The 27,265-nt window shown below is 47.3% G+C and overlaps 1 protein-coding gene across 2 annotated transcripts in view; it reads right to left on the minus strand.

The window, feature by feature from the left end:
• The window catches only part of SAE1 (SUMO1 activating enzyme subunit 1), a 79,382-nt gene extending 58,214 nt beyond the window's left edge, over positions 1–21,168 (minus strand). For both annotated transcript variants that reach the window (XM_058425204.1, XM_032169354.2), the window contains exons 1-3: positions 20,974–21,168; positions 8,251–8,362; positions 1,482–1,655 (exon numbers count right to left, since the gene is read on the minus strand). In XM_058425204.1, coding sequence (XP_058281187.1) covers positions 1,482–1,655; positions 8,251–8,362; positions 20,974–21,071 — 384 coding nt within the window. In that variant the 5' untranslated portion in view covers positions 21,072–21,168. The remainder of the gene's footprint in view (positions 1–1,481; positions 1,656–8,250; positions 8,363–20,973) is intronic.
• Positions 21,169–27,265: the final 6,097 nt, after the last annotated feature.

Raw genomic sequence — 27,265 nt, forward strand, 5'->3', positions numbered from 1 at the left:
ACAATCAACTGGCCTCACACTTCAGTTTTAACAAACCCTCTAATTCTACAAGTTCAAGGGACACCTGGCATAAAATAAATGTGGTTACTACAGATAAGAAAATGAAGACTTATGTCCAAATGGAAAGTGTCCCAATACCTAAAGTTAAAAAATAGAAGGGACTAGGAAAAAGAAAACAGGACAAATGCACAGATGATCCATCCTTCCAAGCCCATATTTGAACAGATGCACATATGAAATAGTAAAGTGTAAAAATGGGAGGCTGAGGCAGAAAACTGCTTAAACCAGGGAGGCGGAGGTTGCAGTGAGCCAAGATCATGCCACTGCACTCCAGCCTGGGCGACAGAGTGAGACTCCATCTCAAAAAAAAAAAAAAGAAAGAAATAAAAGTGTAAAAAACAGGCCGGGTGCGGTGGCTCATGCCTATAATCCCACCACTTTGGGAGGCCAAGGCAGGTGGATTACCTGAGGTCTGGAGTTCAAGACCAGCCTGACCAACATGGTGAAACCCCATCTCTACTAAAAATACAAAAAATTAGCCAAGCATGGTGGTGAACGCCTGTAATCCTAGCTACTTGGGAGGCTGAGGCAGGAGAATCACTTGAACCCAGGAGGCAGAGGTTGCCATGAGCCAAGATCGCACAATTGCACTCCAGCCTGGGCGACAAGAGCAAAACTCCATCTCAAATAAAAAAAGGTGTTAAAAAAAAAAACTACCCAACCCAAATTCTAATCTCTCATGTAACATACTGGGGCCTTTCATTTAAAAAACTAGTAGCTCATCTATGACTATTTCACATTTATTAAGATTTGTTAAGCTTTTCCAGAATGCAGGGAACTATGTCTGAAAGGTCGCAGACACTGACAAAGAATTTAATTTATCCTTTCACCTCCGCAAAGATTTGGCAGTGAAACTAAATGAGGCTGGATATGCCTCATTTGGCTTATGACTACAGTGATTTTTCTCTAGTTATCCATGGCAACATGGTCAACGTGACTGTGAGAAACAGACAGACAGACATAGACCAAGATCAGGTGTGCTTTTCTTAAGACAAAACACAAGCTGTAGTTCGATATTTCTAACAAAAAAATGCCGCTGCCACAGAAATTAATCACCAACTTGTTAAGTTTTCGGAGGAAAACATTTGCAATGACATGGATTAAAGTTATGTGCAAAGATTCTGGAAGGAAGACAAAACACCAAAGACGAAACCTGGCTGAGGGAACACATGCCCAAAGAAGAAGCCAGCAGACAGCGAGTCACCAACAACTACAGCAGATGCAACAGACTGGACCTCTCTAGCAACACATTCACACAATATACTAAGCCTAAACAACAGAACAGCTTATACATTTTCTTGGGAAAAAGCTCAGAATTTGATATTTGAATGCTCTCAGATTGCTTTGGGATTTGAAAGTATATACAACTAGCACCTTAATTTGTTTAATTCCCACAGCAGATTTTATACAAAGAAACTTACAGCATCGAATTGAGTGAAAAATGACTCTGGTTTCTTCTCTATATCCTCAGTGTCCACCTTCACATCCACCATGGGGTTGAGATTCTGAGCTCGCTCCAGAGAGGCTTCAGCCCTATTTCGGCCAACAGACCCAGTACGAATCAAGAACTGAGCTCCGGGATCTTCTGGAGTTACCTAGGAATAATACATGTATTTTTTAATTCTTGTATTTTTAGGGAAAATAAATCTTAAAGAGAATCTTTAAATTTTAAAGGATAGCTAAAATACCTACCACTTAAATTTTTTTTTTTTTTTTTTTTTTGAGACAGAATCTTGCTCTGTTGCCAGGCTGGAGTCCAGTGGCGTGATCTCGGCTCATTGCAACCTCTGCCTCCCAGGTTCAAATGATTCTCCTCCTGCCTCAGCCTCCCAAGAAGCTGGGACTACAGGCACGCACCATCACGCCCAGCTAATTTTTGTATTTTTAGTAGAGACAGAGTTTCACCACGTTTGCCAGGATGGTCTCAATCTCTTGACCTCGTGATCCGCCTGCCTCAGCCTCCCAAAGTGCTGAGATTACAGGCATGAAACACTGTGCACAGCCCTAAAATGTATTACTGTTCCTGTAGCAATTTGCCTTATGCAGGCTTCCTTCTAAGGCTTTAAAATGACTTTAAACTTTTTTTAAACTGGTCATTGATGGCTAAAGAGCACCCCCTTGTGTTTATAAAGAAAATTCACTCTCAACAAAAAAAATCCATGCTTTCTTCTTCTATGCAAATTTGTAACTGCTAACAAATGACTGATTACCAGTGGCAAGAATTGACTAAATACTTAGCATGTGCCCAACTATAAGCATTTGGGGAAATACACAAGTAGTTTAAAGGATTAAGTCTCTGTCTTCCAGTGGTTTAAAACTAGACCAGTGTGGGCAGGGCACGGTGGCTCACACCTGTAATCCCAGCACTTTGGGAGGCCGAGGCGGGTGGATCACCTGAGGTCAGGAGTTTGAGACCAACCTGGCCAACATGGTGAAATGCCGTCTCTACGAAAAATACGAAAATAAGCCAGGTATGGTGGCGTGTGCCTGTAATCCCAGCTACCCAGGAGGCTGAGGCAGGAGAATCACTTCAACACAGGAGGCGGAGGTTGCAGTGAGCCGCGATCGCATCACTGCACTCCAGCCTGGGCAACAGAGCAAGACTCCGTCTCAAAAAAAAAAAAAAAAAAAGTAGATCAGTGCAGCCTGGCACAGTAGCTCACATCTGCAATCCCAGCAATTTGGGACGCCAAAGCAGGAGGATCACTGCTTGAGGCCAGGAGCTCAAGACTAGCTTGGACAACACAGAGAGGCCCTCTCTCAAAAAACAACAAAAAATTGCAACCTCATGAGAAAACTTAAAAAAAAAATCAAACTTATGCAAAAATCAGACACAATTAAGAATGCTTGAAATGGACTTTTTAAAAATATAAATAGACTATGGCCAGGCGCAGTGGCTCACGCTTGTAATCCCAGCACTTTGGGAGGCCGAGGCAGGCGGATCACCTGAGGTCCAGAGTTCAAAACCAGCCTGACCAACATGGTGAAACCCCATCTCTACTAAAAATACAAAATTAGCCAGACGTGGTGGCACACGCCTGTAATCCCAGCTACTCGGGAGGCTGAGGCAGGAGAATCGCTTGAACCTGGGAGGCAGACGCTGCAGTGAGCCCAGGTCATGCCACTGCACTCCAGCCTGGGCAACAGAGTGAGACTCTGTCTCAAAAAAAAAAAAAAAAAAAAGAACTCAGAGAGGTGGAGAGATGAGTGGGGACTGGAACAGAGGAATTATTTCACCCTTAAGGCTGAACATCAGCAGAGCAGAGCCATAAAGACAGGATAATATAATCCCCTAACAGCCACCAGTAAGATTACAGATTCCATACTGCTCTCAAAGTATTTCTTCACACATCAAACATCTAATTTAACCATTAATCTCTGCAAATAACCTCGCCACCTTCACCAAGACTAGGTATAACAGAAGTAATCTCCCCTCATCGCCTCCTACCAACCATCCACAGCACACTCTCTATCTTACTACCTTTTCCTCCAAGAAAATGGCCCACTTCCCATTCCAGGCTAACCCTATATCCTTGACCCATTCCATCCTGCTTCTTCAGGGATCTCATTATGTGCTGAGAAGCTGCACCACACAATGGTTAACAGTAAGGCTCTGAAATAATTCAGGCTGGATTCAATCTTTGATTCAAATCCTGGCTCAACAACCGTGTGAACCTCAACAAGAATGTGGGAATCCCATATAAAACGAGGACATGGATAAAAACATACAGTTGAGGGCCGGGCGCGGTGGCTCACCCCTGTAATCCTAGCACTTTGGGAGGCCGAGGCGGGCAGATCACGAGGTCAGGAGATCGAGACCATCCTGGCTAACACGGTGAAACCCCATCTCTAGTAAAAAATACAAAAAAATTAGCCGGGTATGGTGGTGGGCGCCTGTAGTCCCAGCTACTCGAGAGGCTGAGGCAGGAGAATGGTGTGAACCCGGGAGGTGGAGCTTGCAGTGAGCCAAGATCGTGCCACTGCACCCTAGCCTGGGTAACAGAGCGAGACTCCATCTCAAAAAAAAAAAAAAAAAAAAAAAAAATACAGTTGAGGCCGGGCACGGTGGCTCACGCCTGTAATCCCAGCAGCTTGGGAGGCTGAGGTGGATGGATCACTTGAGGTCAGAAGTTCGAGACCAGCCTCGCTAACATGGTGAAACCCCATCTCTACTAAAAATACAAAAATTAGCCGGGTGTGGTGGTACACACCTGTAATCCTAGCTACTTGGGAGGCTGAGGCAGGAGAATCACTTGAACCCAGGAGGCAGAGGTTGCAGTGAGCCAAGATCTCACCACTGCACTCCAGCCTGGGCGACAAGTGAGACTCTATCTCAAAAAAACAAACAACCAAAAAAACATACAATTGAGCCCAGAAAGTTCAAGACCAGCCTGAGCAACAATCATGAAACCCAGTCTCTACAAAAAATACGAAAAATTAGCCAGGTGTGGTGGCGTGCACTGTAGTCCCAGCTACTGGGAGGCTTAAGTGGGAGAATACCCTGAGCCCAGGAAGTTAAGGCTACAGTGAGCCATGATCGTGCCCACTGCATTCCGGCAAGGGTGACAGTGAGACTGTCTAAAAAAAAGAAAAAAAAAAACCATACACATACAATTATCACTTCATCACTATCAGTCCACAGATCACATCTTCCTTGCTATGCTCTCCTCCCGTGCTACACATTCTAGTCTCAATCTGGGCCCTCTTAGGTGTGGCTGTCCCCAAGCTTCCATCTCAGAATTACTTATCTTTTCACTCTGTATAGCTCCATAAACCAACTCAATGCCTCTTTTAGTTTCTACCAAAATCTGCTGTTATTTTTCAAATCACTCTTTCTGGTGCAGATTTCTTCCTGATCCACTTGAGTCTTCTCTACTGTACTGCCCACCAGCCATTTTCTCTCAGATATCCATAGACCCTACATGTCTGCCCGCTTCTGTGTGCTGTCTCTGGAGTCCACCAGCCACCCACCCAGTCACTCAAGCCAGAAGCCTGGTCTTCATATCCTTGCTATTTCCATGAGAGTGGTCCATAGTGAGGTGGCTGAGAACATGGGCTCTGGAGTCAGATGCCTGGGTCCCGGCCATACCACTAACTACTGGGGCATTGGATGGGCCAGTACTTTTCTTCCTTTTACTCAGTTTTCCCATCTGTAAAACAGGGATGGTAATGGGTCCTTGATCTCAGATATGTTGTGAGGACTCAGTGAGATAATACAACTGCAGCTTTGAGAACAGTGCCTAGCCCCTTCAGTGTCAGCTGCTCTGGTTATTTCTGGCTTTCCTTAAGCTCCCATACACAGACCTCCCAATTCTACCACCTAAATCTATTTCTCACATCTGTGTGCTTCCTGCTATCCCTATCAGCAAGGCCACTTTCACCTCTCACCTAAACTACTAAAAACTGCCTTCTAAGTGGTCTTCTGCCCTGTATTTTGTGCCAACCATAGTTTATACAGTAATTAGTGATCTACACATAAAGCCCAAAGCTAACTATGTCACCCTTCCTGTCATTTGAAACTCTTCAGTGAGTCTGCACCACCCAGAGGATTAAGTAAAAGCTTACAGTGGGGCTTCCTAGGAGCCCCTCCTGACTTGGACTTCACCAGCAATCTGTTCCTACCCACCACTTTTGGTCTCACACTCTAAAAACACCAAACTACTTTTAGCTTCCATTTCTACCACACTGTTGGGTGCCTTTGTGACACTGCTATGTCCCCTGCCTAAAACACAGGCCCTAATCTTGACAAACCCTCCTTGTTCTTTAAGACTTAGCTCAGATCAGGACTCCAAGAAATCTTTCATGTACCACAACCTGAGTCAGGTAGCCTGCTTTGGTTTCCGGAAAAAAAAAAAAAAAAAAACTTGAGAATGGGAACCACACCGTGAGCATCTTTCTATCACCAGCACCTAGCAGACTTCAGGGCACCCAGTAGGTGCTCTCAGATGCTTGTTGAATGTAAACTAAATAATACGCTCTAAGATGGTTGCAGTGGCTCACACCTGTGGTATCAGAATCACACTGTTCTATGATTGGCCTCCAATGTTGGATTCTTACAACCAGATGAAGTAATTATGTAATCCCAGCTACTATGGAAGCTGAGGCAGGAGAAGTGCTTGAACCCAGGAGGCAGAGGTTGCAGTGAGCTGAGGTTGTGTCACTGTACTCCAGCCTGGGCGACAGAGTAAGTCTCTGTCTCAAAATAAATAAATAAAATAAATAAAATGTCACTGAGGCACAGGAATGTAGAGAGAGAAGCACTTATTTTCACGTTGAAGATGAGCCTAGTCAGAGAAAACTACATTGGAGTTGAGCTCTACCATTATAATATTAATCAAACAGCATTATGTCAGCAGGGCATGGTAGCTCACACCTGTAATCACCGCACTTTGGGAGGCCAAGGCCAGCGGATCACCTGAGGTCAGAGTTCGAGACCAGCCTGGCCAATATGGTAAAACCCCATCTCTACTAAAAATACAAAACTTAGCCAGGCATGGCCGGGTGTGGTGGCTCACGCCTGTAATCCCAGCACTTTGGGAGGCCGAGGTGGGCAGATCACCTGAGTTCGGGAGTTCAAGACCAGCTTGACCAACATGGAGAAACCCCATCTCTACTAAAAACGTTAAATTAGCCAGGCATGGTGTTGCATGCCTATAATCCCAGCTACTCGGGAGATTGAGGCAGGAGAATTGCTTGAACCTGGGAGGCAGAGGTTGCAGTGAGCCAAGATCACGCCATTGCACTCCAGCCTGGGCAACAAGAGCTAAACTCCGTCTCAAAAACAAAACAAAACAAAACAAAACTTAGGCGTGGTGGCGCGTGCCTGTAATCCCAGCTACTTGAGAGGCTGAGGCAGGAGAATCACTTGAGCCCGGGAAGCGGTGGTTGTAGTATGCAGAGATTGCGCCATTGCACTCCAGTCTGGGCATCACAGCAAGACTCGTCTCGTAAAAACAAACAAACAAACAAACAAACAGCATGTCAGATCATTATTCCTAATTACTGGATACTTGTTAGGTTCAAGCACTATACAAAGCAGTCTGCCCACATTCTCTCCGATCCAGTGTTGTTTTGTTTTTCTGTTTTTGTTTTTGTTTTTTGTTGAAACGGAGTCTCACTCTGTTGTCAAGGCTGGAGTGCAGTGGTGTGATCTCGGCTCACTGCAAGCTCCGCCTCCTAGGTTCACGCCATCCTCCTGCCTCAGCCTCCTGAGTAGCTGGGACCACAGGCGCCCACCACCACGCCCTGCTAATTTTTTGTGTCTTTAGTAGAGACAGGGTTTCACCATGCTAACCAGGATGGTCTCGATCTCCTGACTTCATGATCTGCCTGCCTCGGCCTCCCAAAGTGCTGGGATTACAGGCGTGAGCCACCATGCCCGGCCTGATCCAGTGTTTTTTAAAGTGATGTCTGTGGACCATCTAAATCATAATCTCCTGAAACATCTTTTATTATTTCTTTTTAAGGCAAAGTCTCGCTCTGTTGCCCAGGCTGGAGTGCAGTGGTGCCATCTCAGCTCATTGCAAACTCCACCTCCCAGATTCAATAGATTCTTGTGCCTCAGCCTCCCGAGTAGCTGGGATTACAGGTGCACACCAACATGCCTGGCTAATTTTTGTATATTTAGTAAAGACAGGGTTTCGCCATGTTGGCCAGGTAGTCTCAAGCTCCTGACCTCAGATGATCCACCTGCCTCAGCCTTCCAAAGTGTTGGGATTACAGGCATGAGCCACTGCGTCCGGCCCTAAAACACCTTTTAAATGCACATACTCCTGAGCTCATCTCAGACCTAAATGAGAATCACTAGGGATGAAAGCTAGGGCACCACAAAGCCTCCAGGCCACTCTACATTTTCAGTTAGTCACTCAGGTCATTTTTAGGCACAAATTGGAAAAACACTTCTCTACGCCTCCTCATAAGCAACCACCAAGGGAGATATTATTAACCCCATTTTACAGACAGGCAAGCTCAATGAGGGGATGTGAGTCTCTACTGCTCATCCAGATAGATGTGGTGGAGGTGGAATTCAAACCCAACAATAGCACCTTCAGTCTCCAGAGGCAATGGTTCATTAATGTTAGCCCTCCTTTCACAGCCCTTAGGGCACAAGTAGGAACTCACAAAATCTGCAGATCTTCATGCTGGAAAGGGGAGCCAGAGCAGGGGAGGAATGAGCTCACAACAGCGCACCTGTTCGTGATCCAGCATGGTCAGTCCTTTCACTCCTGCCAAGATGAGATTCTTGGCAATTTCAGCCCCAAGTCCTTTCAAGCCGACAAGAAGCACCCGAGAGGCCCGCAGCCTGTAAGGCAAACATTGTTAACCTGATGATACAGAACAGTGAGCTTGCAGAATCACAGAAGAACAAAAAATACACAAATCATTTTGGTTTGCCAGGCACGGTGGCTCATGCCTGTAATCCCAGCACTTTGGGAGGCTGAGATAGGTGGATCACCCAAGGTCAGGAGTTTGAGACCAGCCTGACCAACACGGTGAAACCCCGTCTCTACTAAAATACAAAAATTAGCCGGGCGTAGTGGCAGGCGCCTGTAATCTCAGCTACTTGGGAGGCTGAGGCAGGAGAATCACTTGAAACCATGAAGCGGAGGTTGCAGTGAGCCAAGATCATGCCACTGCACTCCAACTTGTGCAACAAGAGTGAGACTGTCTCAAAAAAAAAAAATCATTTTGGTTCTAACTGCATTGAGGCATCACACCTCGAATCTAGGAAATAGGCTCCAATCCATACTGCACGAAACAATTGATTCAACAAATATTTATTGAGTACCTACTATGCCAGGCATCCTTCTATGGTGTGGAAATAAGGCAGTGAATCAGACAGACACAGTCCCTGCCCTCATGAAAAAGTAGGAGACAGATAAACAAATAGATACATAATATGTGAAAAGGTGATGAAAATCAAGTGTGACAAGAATCAAGAATGATGGAGAACACTATTTGAGACAGAAATCATACAAGCCTTTCTGAGGAGATGCCATATGAGCAAAAATCAAAATGAAATAAAGGACAAACACACAGATATTTGGGAGCAGAACATTCCAGATAGAGAAAACAGCAAATGCAAAAGCTCTGAAGCAGAAGTGCTTGGCATGTTCTAGGGATAGGAATGACAGAGAGGCTGAAAAGTTGGAACGAGGGGCCACATCATGAAGGCTCTTACATGCAATGGAAGGATTCTGGATTTTCTTCTAAGCATGATGGAAAGCCATGGGGGTAGGAAGATGTCACAGTTAAGGTGAGGGAGGATGATGGTGGCTCAAACTAGCATGACAGCAGAAGAGGTGCTGAGAAGAGCCACTAGTTAAGTATAACACACAAGCAAAACACATGGTGGCACGAAAAGAGCATGTACACAGGAATTGCTTTTACCTTTTTTTTTTTTTTTTAAAAGACAGAGTCTCGCTCTGTTGCCCAGGCTGGAGGGCAATGGCGTGATCTCAGCTCACTGCAACCTCCGCTTCCCAGGTTCAAGCAATTCTCCTGCCTCAGCCTCCCGAGTAGCTGGGATTACAGGTGCCTACTGTCACGCCTGGCTAATTTTTGTATTTTTGGTACAGACGGGGTTTCACCATGTTATTTAAGGCTGGTCTCGAACTCCTGACCTCAAGTGATCCACCCGCCTCGGCCTCCCAAAGTGCTGGGATTACAGGCGTGAGCCACCGCGCCCGGCCTGATTGCCTTTTTTCAGCCTCATCTTCTGTCACTTTACAGATTTAAAAAGCTAAAAACAAGGTTGGATGCGGTGGCTCACGCCTGTAATCCCAGCACTTTGGGAGGCCGAGGCGGGCGGATCACGAGGTCAGGAGATCGAGACCATCCTGGCTAACACAGTGAAACCCCGTCTCTACTAAAAATACAAAAAAATTAGCCGGGCGTAGTGGCGGGCGCCTGTATTCCCAGCTACTCGGGAGGCTGAGGCAGGAGAATGGCGTGAACCCCGGGGGGCGGAGCCTGCAGTGAGCCGAGATCTCGCCACTGCACTCCAGCCTGGGCGACAGCAAGACTCCGTCTCAAAAAAAAAAAAAAAAGGCAATCAGAGGTCAGGCCATCCCAAGACTTCTCTGAGGTCAGTAGGAAGCAGAATAGGTCTACTGTATCTTATCTGAAATCTCTTCAACCAGAAGTATTTCAGAATCACAATTTTTTCAGATTTCAAAAAGGAAATACAGACTTTACATCATGTATTATGAAACAACTCATCAAGATCTTGGGCTGCATCATGTAACCAAACTCATTAATAATTCTGCAGCAAATGTATTATTCATACTGAAAAGGATTTAGTAATAACTAAGAATAATTTTCACACAATTCAAGTTCTGCTGGCCAGTAAGTTTGCTATTAATTAAAAAATAAAATTTAATCACAACATTCCACCCTCGCAAAATGCACCATTTCTTCCTCTCAATGCCTAGCTAAGCCTTTCCCCTTCAAAACCCAACTCCAATGCCATTTCCTCAAAAAAGCCTTTTTTATCATGGCTGAGTCAACACCAACAAGCACTCCCCTTCCCCGAACTCTTCCAGCAACAGCTACATATAAAAAGTCCCTGACAATAAATCTGCTCTCCACGACCTACATTCCTACATAGCTCTACAGACTGCTCTGCAGTTGTTTAAAATTCATTATTCAGCTGGGCCTGGTGACTCATGCCTGTAATCTCAACACTTTGGGAGGCTGAGATGGGTGGAGCACCTGAGGTAGGAGTTCGAGACCAGCCTGTCCAACATGGTGAAACACCCTCTCTATTAAAAATACAAAAAAAATTATGGCCAGGCATGGTGGCTCACACCTGTAATCCCAGCACTTTGGGAGGCCAGGGTGGGCAAATCACTTGAGTCCAGGGGTTCGAGACCAGCCTGGCTAACATGGCAAAACCACTTCTCTACAGAAAATACAAAAATTAGCCAGGCGTGGTGGCAGGCGCTTGTAATCCCAGTTACTCGGGACAGTGAGGCAGGAGAATCACTCGAACCTGGGAGGAGGAGGTTGCAGTAAGCAGAGATCATGCCAGTCTGGGCGACACAGTGAGACGGTATTTAAAAAAAAAAAAAATTAGCTGGGTGTGTTGGTGGCGGGCACCAGTAGTCCTAGCTATTTGGGAGGCTGAGGCAGGAAAATCGCTTGAACCCAGGAGGCAGAGGTTTCAATGAGCCAAGACTGTGCCACTGCACTCCATCCCGGGTGACAGACTCCGTCTCAAAAAAATAAAATAAAATAAAATTCATTACTCAACTGCCATCAACACCAAATATCATGTTTACCTTTTGTTTTGTTTTATTGAAACAGGGTCTCATTCTGTGAACCCAGACTGAAGAGCAGTGGCAAGATCAGGGCTCACTGCAGCCTCAACCTCCCAGGTTCAAGTGATCCTGCCACCTTGGCCTATTGAGTCCTGGGACTACAGGTGCACACTACTGCACCTGGCTAATTTATGGGTTTTTTTTTTTTTGCAGACACAGGGTCTCACTATGCTGCCCAGGCTGATCTCCAACTCCTGGGCTCAAGCAATCTTCCTGCCTCTCTGCCTCCCGCAAAGTGCTGGGTTTACAAATCCCATCACTTTGGGAGGCCAAGGTGGGTAGATCACCTGAGGTCAGGAGTTCGAGACCAGCCTGGCCAACATGGTGAAACCCCATCTCTACTAAAATTACAAAAATTAGCTGGGCGTGGGCTGGGCACGGTGGCTCACACCTGTAATCCCAGCACTTTGGGAGGCAGAGACAGGCAGATCACGAGGTCAGGAGACCGAGGCCATCCTGGCTAACAAGGTGAAACCCTGTCACTACTAAAAATACAAAAAATTAGCTGGGCATGGTGGCGGGCACCTAGTCCCAGCTACTCGGGAGGCTGAGGCAGGAGAATGGCATGAACCCGGGAGGTGGAGCTTGCAGTGAGCCAAGATGGCGCCACTGCATTCCATCCTGGGCAACAAAACAAGGCTCTGTCTCAAAAAAAAAAAAAAAAATTAGCCGGGTGTGAGCCGAGACCGCACCATTGCACTTCAGCCTGGGTGAAAGAGCGAGACTCCGTCTCAAAAAAAAAAAAAAAAAAAAAAAAAAAGAAAGAAATACCCAAGTGGGCACAAAAATGATACACATTCGGCTGGGCGCGGTACCTCACGCCTATAATCCCAACACTTTGGGAGGCCAAGGCGGGCAGATCACGAGGTCAGGAGATTGAGACCATCCTGGCTAACACAGTAAAACCCCGTTTCTACTAAAAATACAAAGAAAAAAAAAATTAGCCGGGAATGGTGGCGGGCACCTGTAGTCCCAGCTACTCGGCAGGCTGAGGCAGGAGAATGGCGTGAACCCGGGAGGCGTAGCTTGCAGTGAGCCAAGATCATGCCACTGCACTCCAGCCTGGGTGACAAGAGTGAGACTCCGTCTGAAAAAAAAAAAAATGATAATACACATTCACAGCAGCATTGTCCATCTACTTCTCTCAACTTCCACAAACACCACTCTAGTCTGAGCCACCATCGTTTCTCTCCGACAAAACCACACAGGCTGGACACAGTGGATCACACTTGTAATCCCAGCACTTTAGGAGGGCAAGGCATGAGGATCACTTGAGCCCATGAGTTCGAAACTAGCCTGGGCAACAAAGTAAGACTCCATCTGTACAAAAAAAAAAAAATTAGCTGGGTGTGCCAGGCGTGGCAACTCACGCCTGTAATCCCAGCACTTTGAAAGGCCAAGGCGGGAGGACCACGAGGTCAGGAGATGGAGACCATCCTGGCTAACATGGTGAAACCCCGTCTCTACTAAAAATACACAAAATTAGGGGAGGTGGTCGGATCACTTGAGGTCAGGAGTTCGAGACCAGCCTGGCCAATATGGTGAAACCCCGTCTCTACTAAAAATACAAAAATTAGCCAGGCGTGGTGGCACGTGCCTGTAGTCCCAGCTACTCGGGAGGCTGATCCTAGAGAACATCATCATTGCTCCCATCCTTGCCCCCACCTTAGGACCTTGGCATTAGGGCTTCCCGCTGCTTCTTCCCTCAACTTCTTGAGGGACACATTCTTTAGGTCTCAGCTCAACTGTCACCTCCTTAGAGAAGTCCATACTGGCCACCTAATTTAAAATAGATCCACATCCTCTTCTATCTTGAATTATGCTATTTGTTTTTGTTTTGATTAAGATGGGGCCTATGTTGCCCACTGTTTTGATTGAAATAGGGCCTCACTATGTTGCCCAAGCTAGTCTCAATCGCCTGGCTCAAGTGATCCTCCAACCTCAGCCTCCCCAGTAGCTGGGATCACAGGCACACACCACTGCGCTAAGCTACACTACTAGTTTATATGTTTACTGCCCCTCCTCCATTAGAATGTAAACTCCAGAAACCACTGTATCCCTAGAACCAATAACTTCCTTGGCATTTAGGACATACTGTTACTCAAATGGCTGTGAATTAATAGACACACCAAAACAAACCTGTGTCCATCAGCAGAATTATAGAAATTTGGTACATAATAAAATAATAATGGCCAACATTTATCTAACACTTACTATGTGCCAAGCACTGTTCTACTAAGCTCTTTGTATGTATTATGTCATTTAATTCCCATGACAATCTAATGGGCTGGCACTTTGTTACCCCTCTTTTGCAGCTGAGAAAACAGGCACAAAGAAAGTAACTTCTGGCCAGGTGCGGTGGCTCATGCCTGTAATCCCAGCACTTAAGGAGGCCGAGGTGGGTAGATCACCTGAGGTCAGGAGTTTAAGACCAGCCTGGCCAACATGGCGAAACCCGGTCTCTACTAAAAATACAAACAGCTGGGCGCGGTAGCAGGTGCCTATAATCCCAGCTACTTAGGAGGCTGAGGCAGGAGAATTGCCTGAACCCGGGAGGCAGAGGTTGCAGTGAGTCGAGATCATGCCATTGCACTCTAGCCTGGGCAACAAGAGAGAAATTCCGTCTCAAAAAAATAAAAAAATAAACTGCACACACATAGGCCGGGTGTAGTGGCTCAAGCCTGTAATCCCAGCACTTTGGGAGGCCAAGGTGGGTGAATCACTTGAGGTGAGGAGTTTGAGACCAGCCTGGCCAACATGGTAAAACCCCGTATCTACTAAAAATATAAAAATTAGCCAGGTGTGGTGGCACGCGCCTGTAATCCTGGCTACTCCAGAGGCTAAGGCAGGAGAATCGCTTGAACTCAGGAGGCGGAGGTTGCAGTGAGCCAAGATTGCGCCACTGCACTCCAGCCTGGGCGACAGAGTGAGACTCCATCACACACACAAAAAAAACCCACACACACACACACATGCACACAAAATTAGTTGAGTGTTAGGGCATACGCCACACACACACACACAAAATTAGCTGAGTGATATGGCATATGCCTGTCGTCCCAGCTACATGGGGGCTGAGGCGGGAGAATCCCTTGAACCCAGGAGGTGGAGGTTGCAGTGAGCTGAAGATCACGTCACTGCGTCACTGCACTCCAGCCTGGGTGACAGAGCGAGAAAAAAAAATTAAAAAAAAAAAAAATTTTAGTTGTAATTGTCAACTATCAATAAAAACTCCAGAAACTTGGCCTCAATTTAAGCAACCAAATCTGCTCTAGGAAGCTGCTTCTTTATTTTATTTATTTATTTTTGAGACAGAGTTTCCCTCTTGTCACCCAGGCTGGAGTGCGATGGTGCGACCTCTGCTCACTAAAACCTCTGCCTCCTGGGTTCAAACGATTCTCCTGCCTTGGCCTCCCAAGTAGTTGGGATTACAGGCACCCACCACCACACCTGGCTAATTTTTTTTGTATTTTTAGTAGAGACGGTCACCATGTTGGCCAGGCTAGTCTTGAACTCCTGACCTCAGGTGATCCACCCACCTCGGCCTCTCAAAGTCCTGGGATTACAGGCTGAGTCACTGCGACGGCCTGTACTCTCTTTTGATCCACAACAGTCCCTTCACTTGTTTTTCCCATGAAACTGACTTTTGGAAGAGAAGTAGGATAACTGTCTTATAAAATGCCCCAAAATTTGTACATTTTATCAGCCTGCCCATTTCCAGGGCTTCTGTTTCACAAAGGAACTCCAGTCTCCAGAGTTCTCCTATCCCACCTAGAGCCCCCTTCCTCATCTGAACAGAGAAGGAAATCACTGCCCTTCCTACTCCAGAGAGCTGCTATAAGACTCAGGTGAAGGCCAGGGGCTGTGGCTCATGCCTGTAATCCCAGCACTTTGGGAGGCCAAGGCGGGCAGATCACCTGAGGTCAGGAGTTCACAGCCTGACCAACATGGAGGAATCCTGTCTCTACTAAAATACAAAATTAGCCGGGCATGGTGGCACACGCCTGTAATCCCAGCTACTTGGGAGGCTGAACCAGAAGAATTGCTTGAACCCGGGAGGCAGGGGTTGCGGTGAGCTGAGATCGCGCCATTGCACTCCAGTCTGGGTAACGAGAGCGAAACTCCGTCTCAAAAAAAAAAAAAAAAAGACTCGGGTGAAAATGAAATCCCACTGCTAGGTATATACCCAAATGAAAATAAATCAGGCCAGGTGTGGTGGCTCACACCTGTAATCCCAACACTTTGGGAGGCCAAGGAGGGTCGATCACCTGAAGCCAGGAGTTTGAGACCAGCCTGGCCAACATAACAACTCTGTCTCTGCTAAAAATACAAAAATTAGCCGAGCATGGCGGCAGGTGCCTGTAATCCCAGCTACTCAGGAGGCTGAGGCAGGAGAATCGCTTGAACCTGGGAGGTGGAGGTTGTACTGGGCTGAGATCGTGCCACTGCCCTCTAGCCTGGGCAACAGAGTGAGGCTTGGTCTCAAAAAAAAAAAAGATATCTGCACTCCCATGTTTATTGCAGCACTCTTCACAATAGCCAAGATTTGAAAGCAACCCATGTGTCTCTCAACAGACAAATGGATAAAGAAATTGTGGTACACGAGGTCAGGAGATCGAGACCATCCTGGCTAACAAGGTGAAACTCCGTCTCTACTAAAAATACAGAAATTAGCCAGGCGTAGTGGCGGGCGCCTGTAGTCCCAGCTACTCAGGAGGCTGAGGCAGGAGAATGGTGTGAACCCAGGAGGCGGAGCTTGCACTGAGCCAAGACTGCAACACTGCACTCCAGCCTAGGCGACACGGCAAGACTCCATATCAAAAAAAAAAAAGAAATCGTGGTACAAAGTCTGGACATGGCGGTTCACGCCTCTAATCCCAGCACTTTGCAGGGAGGCGGGAGGATTATTTGAGCCCAGGAGTTGCAGACTAGCCTGGTGAAACCCCACCTGTACTAAAATATTAGCTGGGCTTGTGGCATGTGCTATAGTCACAACTACTGGGAGGCTGACGTGGGAGGATCACCTGAGCCCAAGAAGTCAAGGCTGAAGTGAGCTGTGATCACACCACTGCCCTCTAGTCTGGGCGACAGAGAGACCCTGTCTACAAAAAAAAAAAGGAATGAGATCCGTCATTTACAACAACAGGGAGGGAACTGGAGGTTATTATGTTAAGTGAAATAATCAGGCACAGACAGACAAACTTTGCATGCTGTCACTTATTTGTGGGAACTAAAAAAATTAAAACAATTGAACTCATGCAGATAGTAGACTGAGGGTTACCAGAGGCTAGGAAGGGTAGTGGGAGGTGGAGGGGAAGGAGGGATGACTAATGGGTACAAAAATATAATTAAATACAATGAATAAGATCTAGTATTTGATAGCATAACAGGGTGACTACAGTCAACAATAATTTGTTGTACATTTCAAAGCAACTAAAAGAATATAATTGGATTGTTTGTAACACAAAGGATAAGTGCTTAAGGTGGTGGATACCCCATTTACCCTGATGTGATTATTACCCATTGTATGCCTGTATCAAAGTATCTCACATACCCCCAAAATGTATATACCTACTATGTGCTCATACAAAAAAAATTTTTAATTTCTAAAAACCTCTGCTGAAAATGGACAAAAAATACTTTAATAAACTCTCTAAGACTGTCTAAAGATAGAGTACAAATTACAAATAACCTCTTCCCTCCCTCCTGCAACCCCCAGCCAATCCTTTTCATGTTCTCCACCAAATTCAGTACAGTTCTACTCCCTCAGAATAATTCCTACCTCCCACAAATTCCATGCCCTGACCTTGACTTGTCCCTTAGGTCATCTCCCACTCAGAGGCCCCCATCCATTCTTCACTGCTTCTCAGAAAAATATCCCTCTGAAAGTTCCCTAACTACATTCCAGTTTAAACCTCACCAACTTTGCCCCACTCAAACAAAACTATCTGCTGCCACAAACCCCTTCGATTAACCCTTCCAGTACCTTAGAATCCCCTCCCCAACCCTTTAGGACCTCAGAACACACCAAGCTTCCTCAAAGTTTCCTCCAACTCACATAAATCCTCTTTCCACTCCATCAGAAAATAGCAGTCCCTAAAATCAATGCAGCCCACCTATGTCCAGAGGCACATTCTCATCACTTAATTCCCAATCTATTCCAGGTGCCTTCAACCCTCCCACCAATGTTAATGCCTCATGATGACATCCCCCCACCCCATCAAAGAAGACCCCACAGATCTGAAATGAGCCTGAGGTAATTCCCATCCCACCACTGCACCCTCTAAAACCTTCTGAAAGCTCCCGCCCCCTCAAACTAAATTCTCCTGACGTGTCTGCCTCCCCAACCCCTCCATTAATTCTATACTCTGTACTCACACAATATCCACCATCACCCAAATTTTACCTCTGAACTCAACCCCTCACATATTTCTACTTAGTTGTATAAAAAAACAAATCTGAGGCTGGGCGTGGTGGCTAACGCCTGTAATCCCAGCACTTTGGGAGGCCGAGGCAGGTGGATCACGAGGTCAGGGGTTCGACACCAGCCTGACCAACATTGTGAAACCCCGTCTCTACTAAAAATACAAAAATTAGCTGAGCATGGTGGCGGGCGCCTGTAATCCCAGCTACTCAGGAGGCTGAGGCAGGAGAATTGCTTGAACCTGGGAGGTGGAGGTTGCAGTGAGCCGAGACCCTGCCACTGCACTCCAGCCTGGGCGACAGAGCGAGACTCCATCTCAAAAAAACAAACAAACAAACAAACAAAAATCTGAAACCTAAAAGAGAACTGACTCTTCCCTGACCCCACCAAACCTACAGCTCTCCATATCTTTCAAAATGGCAATTCCATCGTTCCAGGTAGGTGCTCAAGCCAAAAACAGTGGTGTCATCCTGGACTTCTGCCCCAAATTCTGTTCCCTCTTCTACCTTCGAAATATATCCAGAATATATATATTTGACCCCTTCTCTTGAGTTTCAAGCCACCAATATTTTTATCTCAACTGGATTACTGCAACAGTCCAGCCAGAATCTTTACTTCGATTTCTGCCCACTTTAACCTATTCTGGAGCGATCATTTTAAAACACAAACCAGGCCAGGCGCAGTGGCTCACTCCTGTAATCCCAGCACTTTGGGAGGCCAAGGCAGGCGGATCACAAGGTCAGGAGATCGAGACTATCCTGTCTAACATGGTGAAACCCCGTCTCTACTAAAAATACTCAAGATTAGCCGGGTGTAGTGGCACACGCCGATAGTCCCAGCTACTCAGGAAGTTGAGGCAGGAGAATCGCTTGAACCTGGGAGGCGGATTCACTGCAACGGCAGTGAGCCGAGATCGTGCCATTGCACTCCAGCCTGGGCGGCAGAGCGAGACTCCGTCTCAAAAAAAAAAAAACAAAAAAAACAGATCATGTTACTCCCACACTCAAAACACTCCAACAGGTTTTCCCACACACTTAGAATAAAAGCTACTCCTCAACTCATTTGGTTCCTGCCACCTTATTTCTCTAATTTGACAATCATGCCTGGGCCTCTGGAAATTTGCACTTGCTGTTCTCTTAGCTAGGAAAGTTCTCCCAGATGACCACAGGGCTCTTTCCCTTCATATAAGTCTGAGGCTCAATATTACCTCTTCAGAGCCCTTCCCTGGCCAACCTATCAAAACAACCAACCCACTTCACCATCCTTTAATAACTGACACATATACACACGCTTGTGGATTTTTTTTTTTTTTTTTTGAGACAGGGCCTCACTGTCACCCAGGCTGGGGTGTAGTGGCGTGATCACGGCTCACTGCACCCTCCGCCTCGTGGGGAGGCTCAGGTGATGCTCCCACCTCAGCCTCCCGACTAGCTGGGACTATAAACTCACGCCACCATGCCTGGCTAATTTGTGTATTTTTGTAGAGACTGGGTTTGGCAACGTTACCCAGGCTAGTCTCAAACTCCTGGGCTCAAGAGATCCCCTCCCCGCAACTCAGCTTCCCAAAGTGCTGGGATTACAGGTGTGAGCCATTGCGTCCGAGCTAAGTAAAAATATTGATCAGTGAGGCCAGGCATGGTAGCTCATGCCTGTAATCCCAGCATTTTAGGAGTCTCAGTTGGGGGGAGGAGATCTCTTGAGGCTGAGGATCGCTTGAGCTTGGGCGTTCAAGACCAGTCTGGGCAACATGGTAAAACCCCATCCTACAAAAAAAAAAAAAAATACAAAAATTAGTCCGATGATGTGGTGGGGCACGCCTGTAGTCCCAGCTACTTGGGAGGCTGAAGAGGGAATATCCCTTGAGCCTTGGAGGTTGAGGCTACAGTGAGCTGTGATCCCACCACTGCACTCCAGCCTGGGCAACAGAGAGGAAAAAAAAAAATAAGCTGGGCACAGTGGCTCACGTCGGTAATCCAACCACTTTGGGAGGCTGCGGCGGGCAGATCACTTGAGGTCCGGAGTTCGAGACCAGCCTGGCCAACGTGGTGAAAACCCGTGTCTACTAAAAATACAAAAATTAGCCGGGCATGGTGGCGCGAGCCTGTAATCCCAGCTACTCAGAAGACTGAGGTGAGAGGAAGTCTTGAATCAGGGAGGCCAGAGGCTGCAGTGAGCCGAGATCACCCAGCTGCACAAAACAAAAGACGTCCTGGCGCGGTGGCTCATTTCTGTAATCCCAGCACTTCAGGAGGCCGAGGCGGGTGGATCACTTGAGGTCAGGAGATCGAGACCAGTCTCGTCAACATGGCGAAACCTCGTGTCTACTAAAAATACAAAAATTAGCCGGGAGTGCTGGCGGGCCCCTATAATCCCAGCTACTCGGGAGGCTGAGTTAGGAGAATCGCTTGAATCCGGGAGGCAGAGGTTGCAGTGAGCCGAGATCGCGCCACTGCCCTCCAGCCTGGGCGACAGAGAGAGACTGTCTCAAAAAAAAAAAAAAAAATCCCTAAGCTACTCCACAATGCCCAAACTACGTCTCCTGTCCTATCAAGACACAGCCCCATACCAGACACAAGCAACCTTTTCGGGAGCCTACTGCCGTCCCCCTCCAGACTCTCCGAGCCTCTCAAGATTCCCATTTGAGATAACTTGCTCCAAAACTCCTCAAAACCCGCATTCTTTCAGACTGGCCCGCCCCTGAGCTCCCATAAGAATATAAGCTCCCGTCTGTCCGGTTGGCCAGTCCAGTCTCCCCCGTGTCCAGCACGGAACCAGGTCCCACACCCTCGAATGAATGAACTACGTCCCTGACCTCACCCTTTCCACGTATCCCCAGCCCCTCTTATCCCCTAACCGCGATCAAACCCCACAATCACCGCTTTCGGGCCTCGGATTTCCTGAGTTTAAATTCTCCCGCTCTCTCAGGACTCCCCAATGCCCCCTTCAGAGCTACCATCTTTCGGAACGGCCCTCCCAACCACTTCCCAGACCTCCCAGAAACATCCCCAATCAACTCCTCCAGTCCCATCAAGAGCGAGATGATCCCAGAGCACAGAATTCCCGCCTCCTCCCTTCAAATCACACCTTCCAGCTACTTCCGGGCCGCAAACGCCTCAGAATAGACGCCCCCTCCAGACCCTCGCGGCCTCAAGTCCCGCCGGCCCTGACCGTTTCTGGGCCTCCAGTCCCCACAGGCGGATCTGCCGGTCATACTGTGCCGCCTCCTCCTCGCTGATGCCGCCGCCAGCCTCCTCCTTCTCCACCATGGCGCCGGCTCTTCCTGCCTCAGCTCCGGTCCCGCTGACGCCAACCGCCCGCCGGACCCGCGCGCCACCAACCCCCACCGGCAGCACGCCCGGGGTGCTTCTGCGCATGCGCAGACCCTCCCACGCCTGCGTAGTACCTCGTCCGCGCGAGCCTGGGACCAAAAGTACCTCACGAGACTCAAAGGCGGTCCGGCGACTGCATGTCACGTGACGGAGGGTCCAACCAATCCTAGCCCCAAAAATGGCGCGGCTTAAGGCCCCGAAGGCGTTGCCCACGTGGTCACTTATGTGGCACTTAAATTCTGCAAATATTTAAGTAGTGCATACTGAGATCCCAGCAATAGGAATGTTGTAAAATACGGTATTGAGTAAAATCGACAAAGCCCTGTCCTCATGGAGTTTACGATCTAGTGAGAAAAGCCCGAAGAGAAATAAACCCAGCGATGATAAATGCTTTGGAGAAAAATAAAGCAGGACATGCGGCTACAGAGTAACAGGGGTGGTCAGGGAAGGCTTATCAGAGGTGACATTGAACTGTCAATCTTTTATTTTTTCATAGAGATGGGGTCCCGCTGTTGCCTAGGCTGGTCTCCAACTCCTGGCCTCAAGCCATCCTCCCGCCTCTGCCTCCCAAAGTGCTGGAATTACAGGCATGAGCCACTGTGCCCAGCCTTTCATGTCCCTACTAGGTGTTGCACTTTGTGCCCAGCCCTGGACATACGATAATAATAAAAATGGACACATCTCTGCTTTGGAGGCAGTCACGGCCCAGTGGGAGAAAGGAGCGTTAAGAAAACAGGAATAGGCCAGGCGCGGTGACTCACACCTGTAATCTCAGCACTTCGGGAGGCCAGGGCAGGTGGATTACTTGAAATCAGGAGTTCGAGACCAGCCTGGCTAACATGGTGAAATCCTGTCTTTACTAAAAGTAAAAAAATTAGCAGGGCATAGTGTGGCTCACACGTGTAGTCCCAGTTACTTGGAAGGCTGAGGTAGGAGAATCGCTTGAACCCGGGAGGCGGAGGTTGTAGTGAGCCAAGATCACGCTTCTGCACTCCAGCCTGGGTAACAGAGCAAGACTCTGTGTATTAAAAAAAAAAAAAGGAAGGAAGGAAGCAAGGAGGGAGGGAGGGAGAGGGGAAGGAAGGAAGGAAGGAAGGAGTGAGTGAGTGAGACAGGCTCTGCTTTGAGGAGCTCAGTCCAGTGGTTACGACAGGCTAGCTCAGTCTGTTTACAGGCAGAGAGAGAAGCCCTATAATTACCACGATGTGTTCTGATCCTGGTGTGGGGTGTAGAATACAGAATATATCAAGTGGGCTTAGTTTTCCTGGAACATGTTTTGCTAGAGTTTAAAGAGAGAACCGCATAAAGTCCTTTGGAGGCCCTGAGATGCCTGACTGACATCATTACTGTATGAGTAAACTTTTTATTAATTGACTCTTCAACGTCTCTGATTAATTCTCCATAAAGGAATTCATCTGTCTGATCTCATCCGGGAAGGCTTCCCGCAGGAGGTGACATTTGAGAGAAATCTTGATGGATGCATATAATAACCACAAATAATACTATTTTAAAAATAACTGCTAACTTTTGCATAGGGCATACTAAAATATTCTAAGCTTTCTATGTGTACTAAGTCATCTAATTTTTACAACAGTCCATGAGTTAGATGTTTTATTGATTCAATCATTTATTCATTCAACAAGTATTTATTGAATAGTTCCTGTATCTTATAGTCAGGAAAACTGAGGACCAGAGAGGTTAAATCACTTACCTGGGGCCACACAGCTAGTGAGTTTTTTTTTTTTTTTTTTTTGAGATAGGTCTTGCTCTGTTACCCAGGCTGGAATGCAGTGGCGCAGTCATGGCTCACTGCAGCCTCAACCTCCCAGGCTCAAGCAATCTTCCCACCTCCGCCTCCTGAGTAACTGGGACTATAGGAGCATGTCACCACACCCAGCTAACTTAAATTTTTCTTTTTTTTTTTTTGTAGAGACAGAGTCTCACTATGTTGCCCAGGCTGGTCTCAAACTCCTGAACTCAAGCAATCCTCCTGACTCAGTCTCCCAAAGTGCTGGGATTACAGGTATGAGCCACTGTGCCTTGACAAATGAGTTTTCTTTTCTTTTCTTTTTTTTTTTTTGAGACGGAGTCTCGCTCTGTCGCTCAGCCCGGAGTGCAGTGGTGCAATCTCGGCTCACTGCAACTTCTGCCTCCCGGGTTCACGCCATTCTCTTCCCTCAGCCTCCCGAGTAGCTGGGACTACAGGCGCCCGCCATCACGCCCGGCTAATTTTTTGTATTTTTTTCGTAGAGACGGGGTTTCACCACGTTAGCCAGGATGGTCTCGATCTCCTGAACTCGTGATCCACCCGCCTCGACCTCCTAAAGTGCTGGGATTACAGGCATGAGCCACTGCGCCCAGCCGGTTTTTTTTGGGTTTTTTTTTTGTTTTTTTTTTTTGAGATGGAGCCTCACTCTCTGTCACCCAGGCTGGGGTGCAATGGCGTGATCTCAGCTCACTGCAACCTCCGCCTCCCAGGTTCAAATGATTCTCCTGCCTCAGCCTCCTGAGTAGCTGGAATTACAGGTCCCCCCCACTACGCCCGGCTAATTTTTGTATTTTTGGTAGAGAGGGGGTTTCACCATGTTGGCCAGGCTGGTCTCGAACTCCTGAGCTTAGGTGATCCACCCACCTCGACCTCCCAAAGTGCTAGGATTACAGGCGTGAGCCACTGCTCCTGGACGATGGTGGTTTTTTAAAAAATAATTTATTTATATTTATTTATTATTATTATTTTATTTTTGAGATGGAGTCTCACTTTGTTGCCCAGGCTGGAGTGCAGTGGTGCGATCTCTGCTCATTGCAACCTCTGCTTCCCAGGTTGAAGCGATTCTCCTGCCTCAGCCTCCTGAGTAGATGGTATTACAGGCATGAGCCACCACGCCTGGCTAATTTCTTTGTATTTTTGGTAGAGTCGAGGTTTCACCATGTTGGCCAGGCTGGTCTTAAACTCCTGACCTCAAGTGATCCACTTGCCTCAGCCTCCCGAAGTGTTGGGATTGCAGGCATGATCCACCGTGTCCGGCCTTAGCTAAGTCACTTGTTGGTTGGAGTCCAGGCTCTGGGGATAGACAGCAATGAATGAGATGGACAAAATCCCCTAATTTCCAAAAGCTGACACTGTATTGGGCTGACAGAGCAGGGACAAATAAATAAGATATATAATATGTCATGTGGTGATCAGGATTGGTTACGGGGAAAAATAAAGCAGGAAAGACAGAGAAGGGCCAGACGCGGGGACTCACACCTGTAATACCAGCACTTTAAGAGGCCAAGGCAGGAGGACTGCTTGAGCCCAGGAGTTTGAAACCAGACTGGGCAACAAAGTGAGACCCCATCTCTAAAAAAAAAACAAAAAACAAACAAAAAAAACAAACAAAAAAAATTAGTCGGGTGTGGTGGCACACACCTGTGGTCCCAGGTACTCGGGAAGCTGAGGTGGAAGGGTTCCTGGAACCTGGGAGTTCGAGGCTGCAGTGAGCTGTGATTATGCCACTGCGCTCCAGCCTGGGAGACAGAGTGAGATCCCATCTCAAAAGAGAAAATTAAATTAAATTAAAAAGACAGAGAGAGGGCCAGGCATGGTGGCTCACGCCTGTAATCGCAGCACTTTGGGAGGCCGAGGTGGGCGGATCACGAGGTCGGGAGATTGAGACCATCCTGTCTAACACGATGAAACCCCGTCTCTACTAAAAATACAAAAAATTAGCCAGGCGTGGTGGGCAGGCGCCTGTAGTCCCAGCTACTCGGGAGACTGAGGCAGGAGAATGGCGTGAACCCAGGAGGCGGAGCTTGCAGTGAGCCAAGATCATGCCACTGCACTCCAGCCTGGGTGACAGAGCGAGACTCTGTCTCAAAAAAAAAAAAAAGAGAGAGAGCGAGAGAGACAGGCATAGAGAGTGTGTATTAGGAGAGGATGTTATAATTTACAGGGTGCCAAGTAAAGGTTCCATGGAGGTGACATTTTGAGCAAAGACCTGAAGGAGGTAAGAGAGCCACCTTATGAATATGTGAGGGAACTGTGTTCCAAGCAGGAAGAACAGTCAGTGTGGCCGGGCATGGCAGCTCACACCTGTAATCCCAGCACTTCGGGAGGCCAAGGCGGGTGGATTGCCTGAGCTCAGGAGTTCGAGACCAGCTGGGCAACATGGTGAAACCCTGTCTCTACTAAAATACAAAAAAATTAGCTGGGTGTGGTGGTGTGTGCCTGTAATCCCAGCTACTCCGGAGGCTGAGGCAGCAGAATTGCTTGAACCTGGGAGGCGGAACTTGCAGTGAGCTGAGATCACGCCACTGCACTCCAGCCTGGGCGACAGAGTGAGACTCCGCCTCAAAAAAAAACAAAACAAGTCGGTGCAAAGGCCCTGAGGCTGGAGCTTGCCTGGTGTATTTGAAGAACAGCAGAAACCAGTGGTGCCTGGCTGCAGAGGGAGCAAGGAAGTGTTGAGAAGAAACCCAAGAAAAAGCTGGCTGCGCGAGAAAGGAGGTGACAGCCAGATCTTACAAGACCTCAAAGCTCCTGGCAGGGACTTGGGACTTTTCTCTGGGTGAGATGGAACACCCAAGGTGGGGAGGTTTGATGAGATAACTGAGGGCCAGGGCGTTATAAGAGTTTGCCAGTCAGGAACGATGTTGGAGTAGGAGGATGTAGGTTTCTGAGAGTCGAAAAGGAACAATTGATCCTTCACACAGCAAATATACATATTTATACATTTAACTCTGGCTCTGTTCCAAACCTTGTGTTAACAGTGAGCCCAATAGATATTAATACAAATAAAATGTAATGCCAGGAATTTAGCCACTCATAACTTACATGAGTTATGAACTTTTTTTTTTTTTTTTGAGACAGGGTCTCTCTCTGTCACCCAGGCTGAAGTGCAATGGCATCATCTTGGCTCACTGCAACCTCTGCCTCCTGGGTTCAAGCGATTCTCCTGCCTCAGCCTCCCAAGTAGCTGGGATTACAGGCATGCACCACCAGGCCCAGCTAATTTTTGTATTTTTAGTAGAGATGGGGTCTCAACATGTTGCCCAGGCTGGTCACGAACTCCTGACTTCAGGTGATACACTTGCCTCGGCCTCTCAAAGTGCTGGGATTACAGGCGTGAGCCACCACGCCCTGCCTAAGGTGTCGTTTTTGACATTAAATCTGCCATCTAGGCTGGGGATGGTGGTGCACGCCTGTAATCCCAGCTACTTGGGAGGCTGAAGCAGGAGAATCGCCTCCACCCAAGAGGTGGAGGTTGCAGTGAGCCAAGATAACGCCACTGCACTCCAGCCTGAGAGACAGAGTAAGACTCTCTCTCAAAAAATAAATAAATAAATAATAAATCTCCAATCTACCTCTAACTTTATACCTTTCCAGATGGCTATTGAGTGTCTTAGTTTTATGGAGAAAAGTCCATCTCGTTTTCAATGATATGAAATTCCACTGTTAAGATGTAAATTCCCGGCTGGGTATGGTGGCTCATGCCTGTAATCCCAGCACTTTGGGAGGCCAAGGCGGGCGGATCACAAGGTCAGGAGATCGAGACCATCCTGGCTAACACAGTGAAACCCTGTCTCTACTAAAAATACATAAAATTAGCCAGGTGTGGTGGTGTGTGCCTGTAATCCCAGCTACTTGGGAGGCTTAGGCAGGAGAATAGCTTGAATCTGGGAGACAGAGGTTTCAGTGAGCCAAGATTGCGCCACTGCACTCCAGACTGGGTGACAGACCAAGACTCCGTCTCAGATAAAAAAAAAAAAAGATATAAATTCCCACATGTATTTCTGGCTCCTCTAATCTGTCCCTTTTAACCAGTTGTCTGTCCATTTATGGGCCAGCCCCAAACTGTTTGAAAACTATACTTTTATGATCAGTTTTCAAATGCAGAAGTGCTGGTTTCCTCTTACTTTTTCAGAAATGTTCTGGATCTTTTCACATTTTTTTTTCGTTTGAACCTCAGAATCAACCTGCCTAACTTTAAAAGAGACTTCTAGTGTTTTAAATAAGGCTAGATTAAATTCATAGATTCGGGGGGAAACTAGGTTCAACTTTTTAATACTGGATCTTCCCAGATATTCAAATCTTGTATGCTCAGCCCTAGCAGCAGTTTCAAATTTTTTGAACTAGATCCGGTGCCATTTTT

Source organism: Hylobates moloch, unplaced genomic scaffold, assembly GCF_009828535.3.
Source record: "Hylobates moloch isolate HMO894 unplaced genomic scaffold, HMol_V3 SCAFFOLD_12, whole genome shotgun sequence".
NCBI lineage: Eukaryota > Metazoa > Chordata > Mammalia > Primates > Hylobatidae > Hylobates > Hylobates moloch.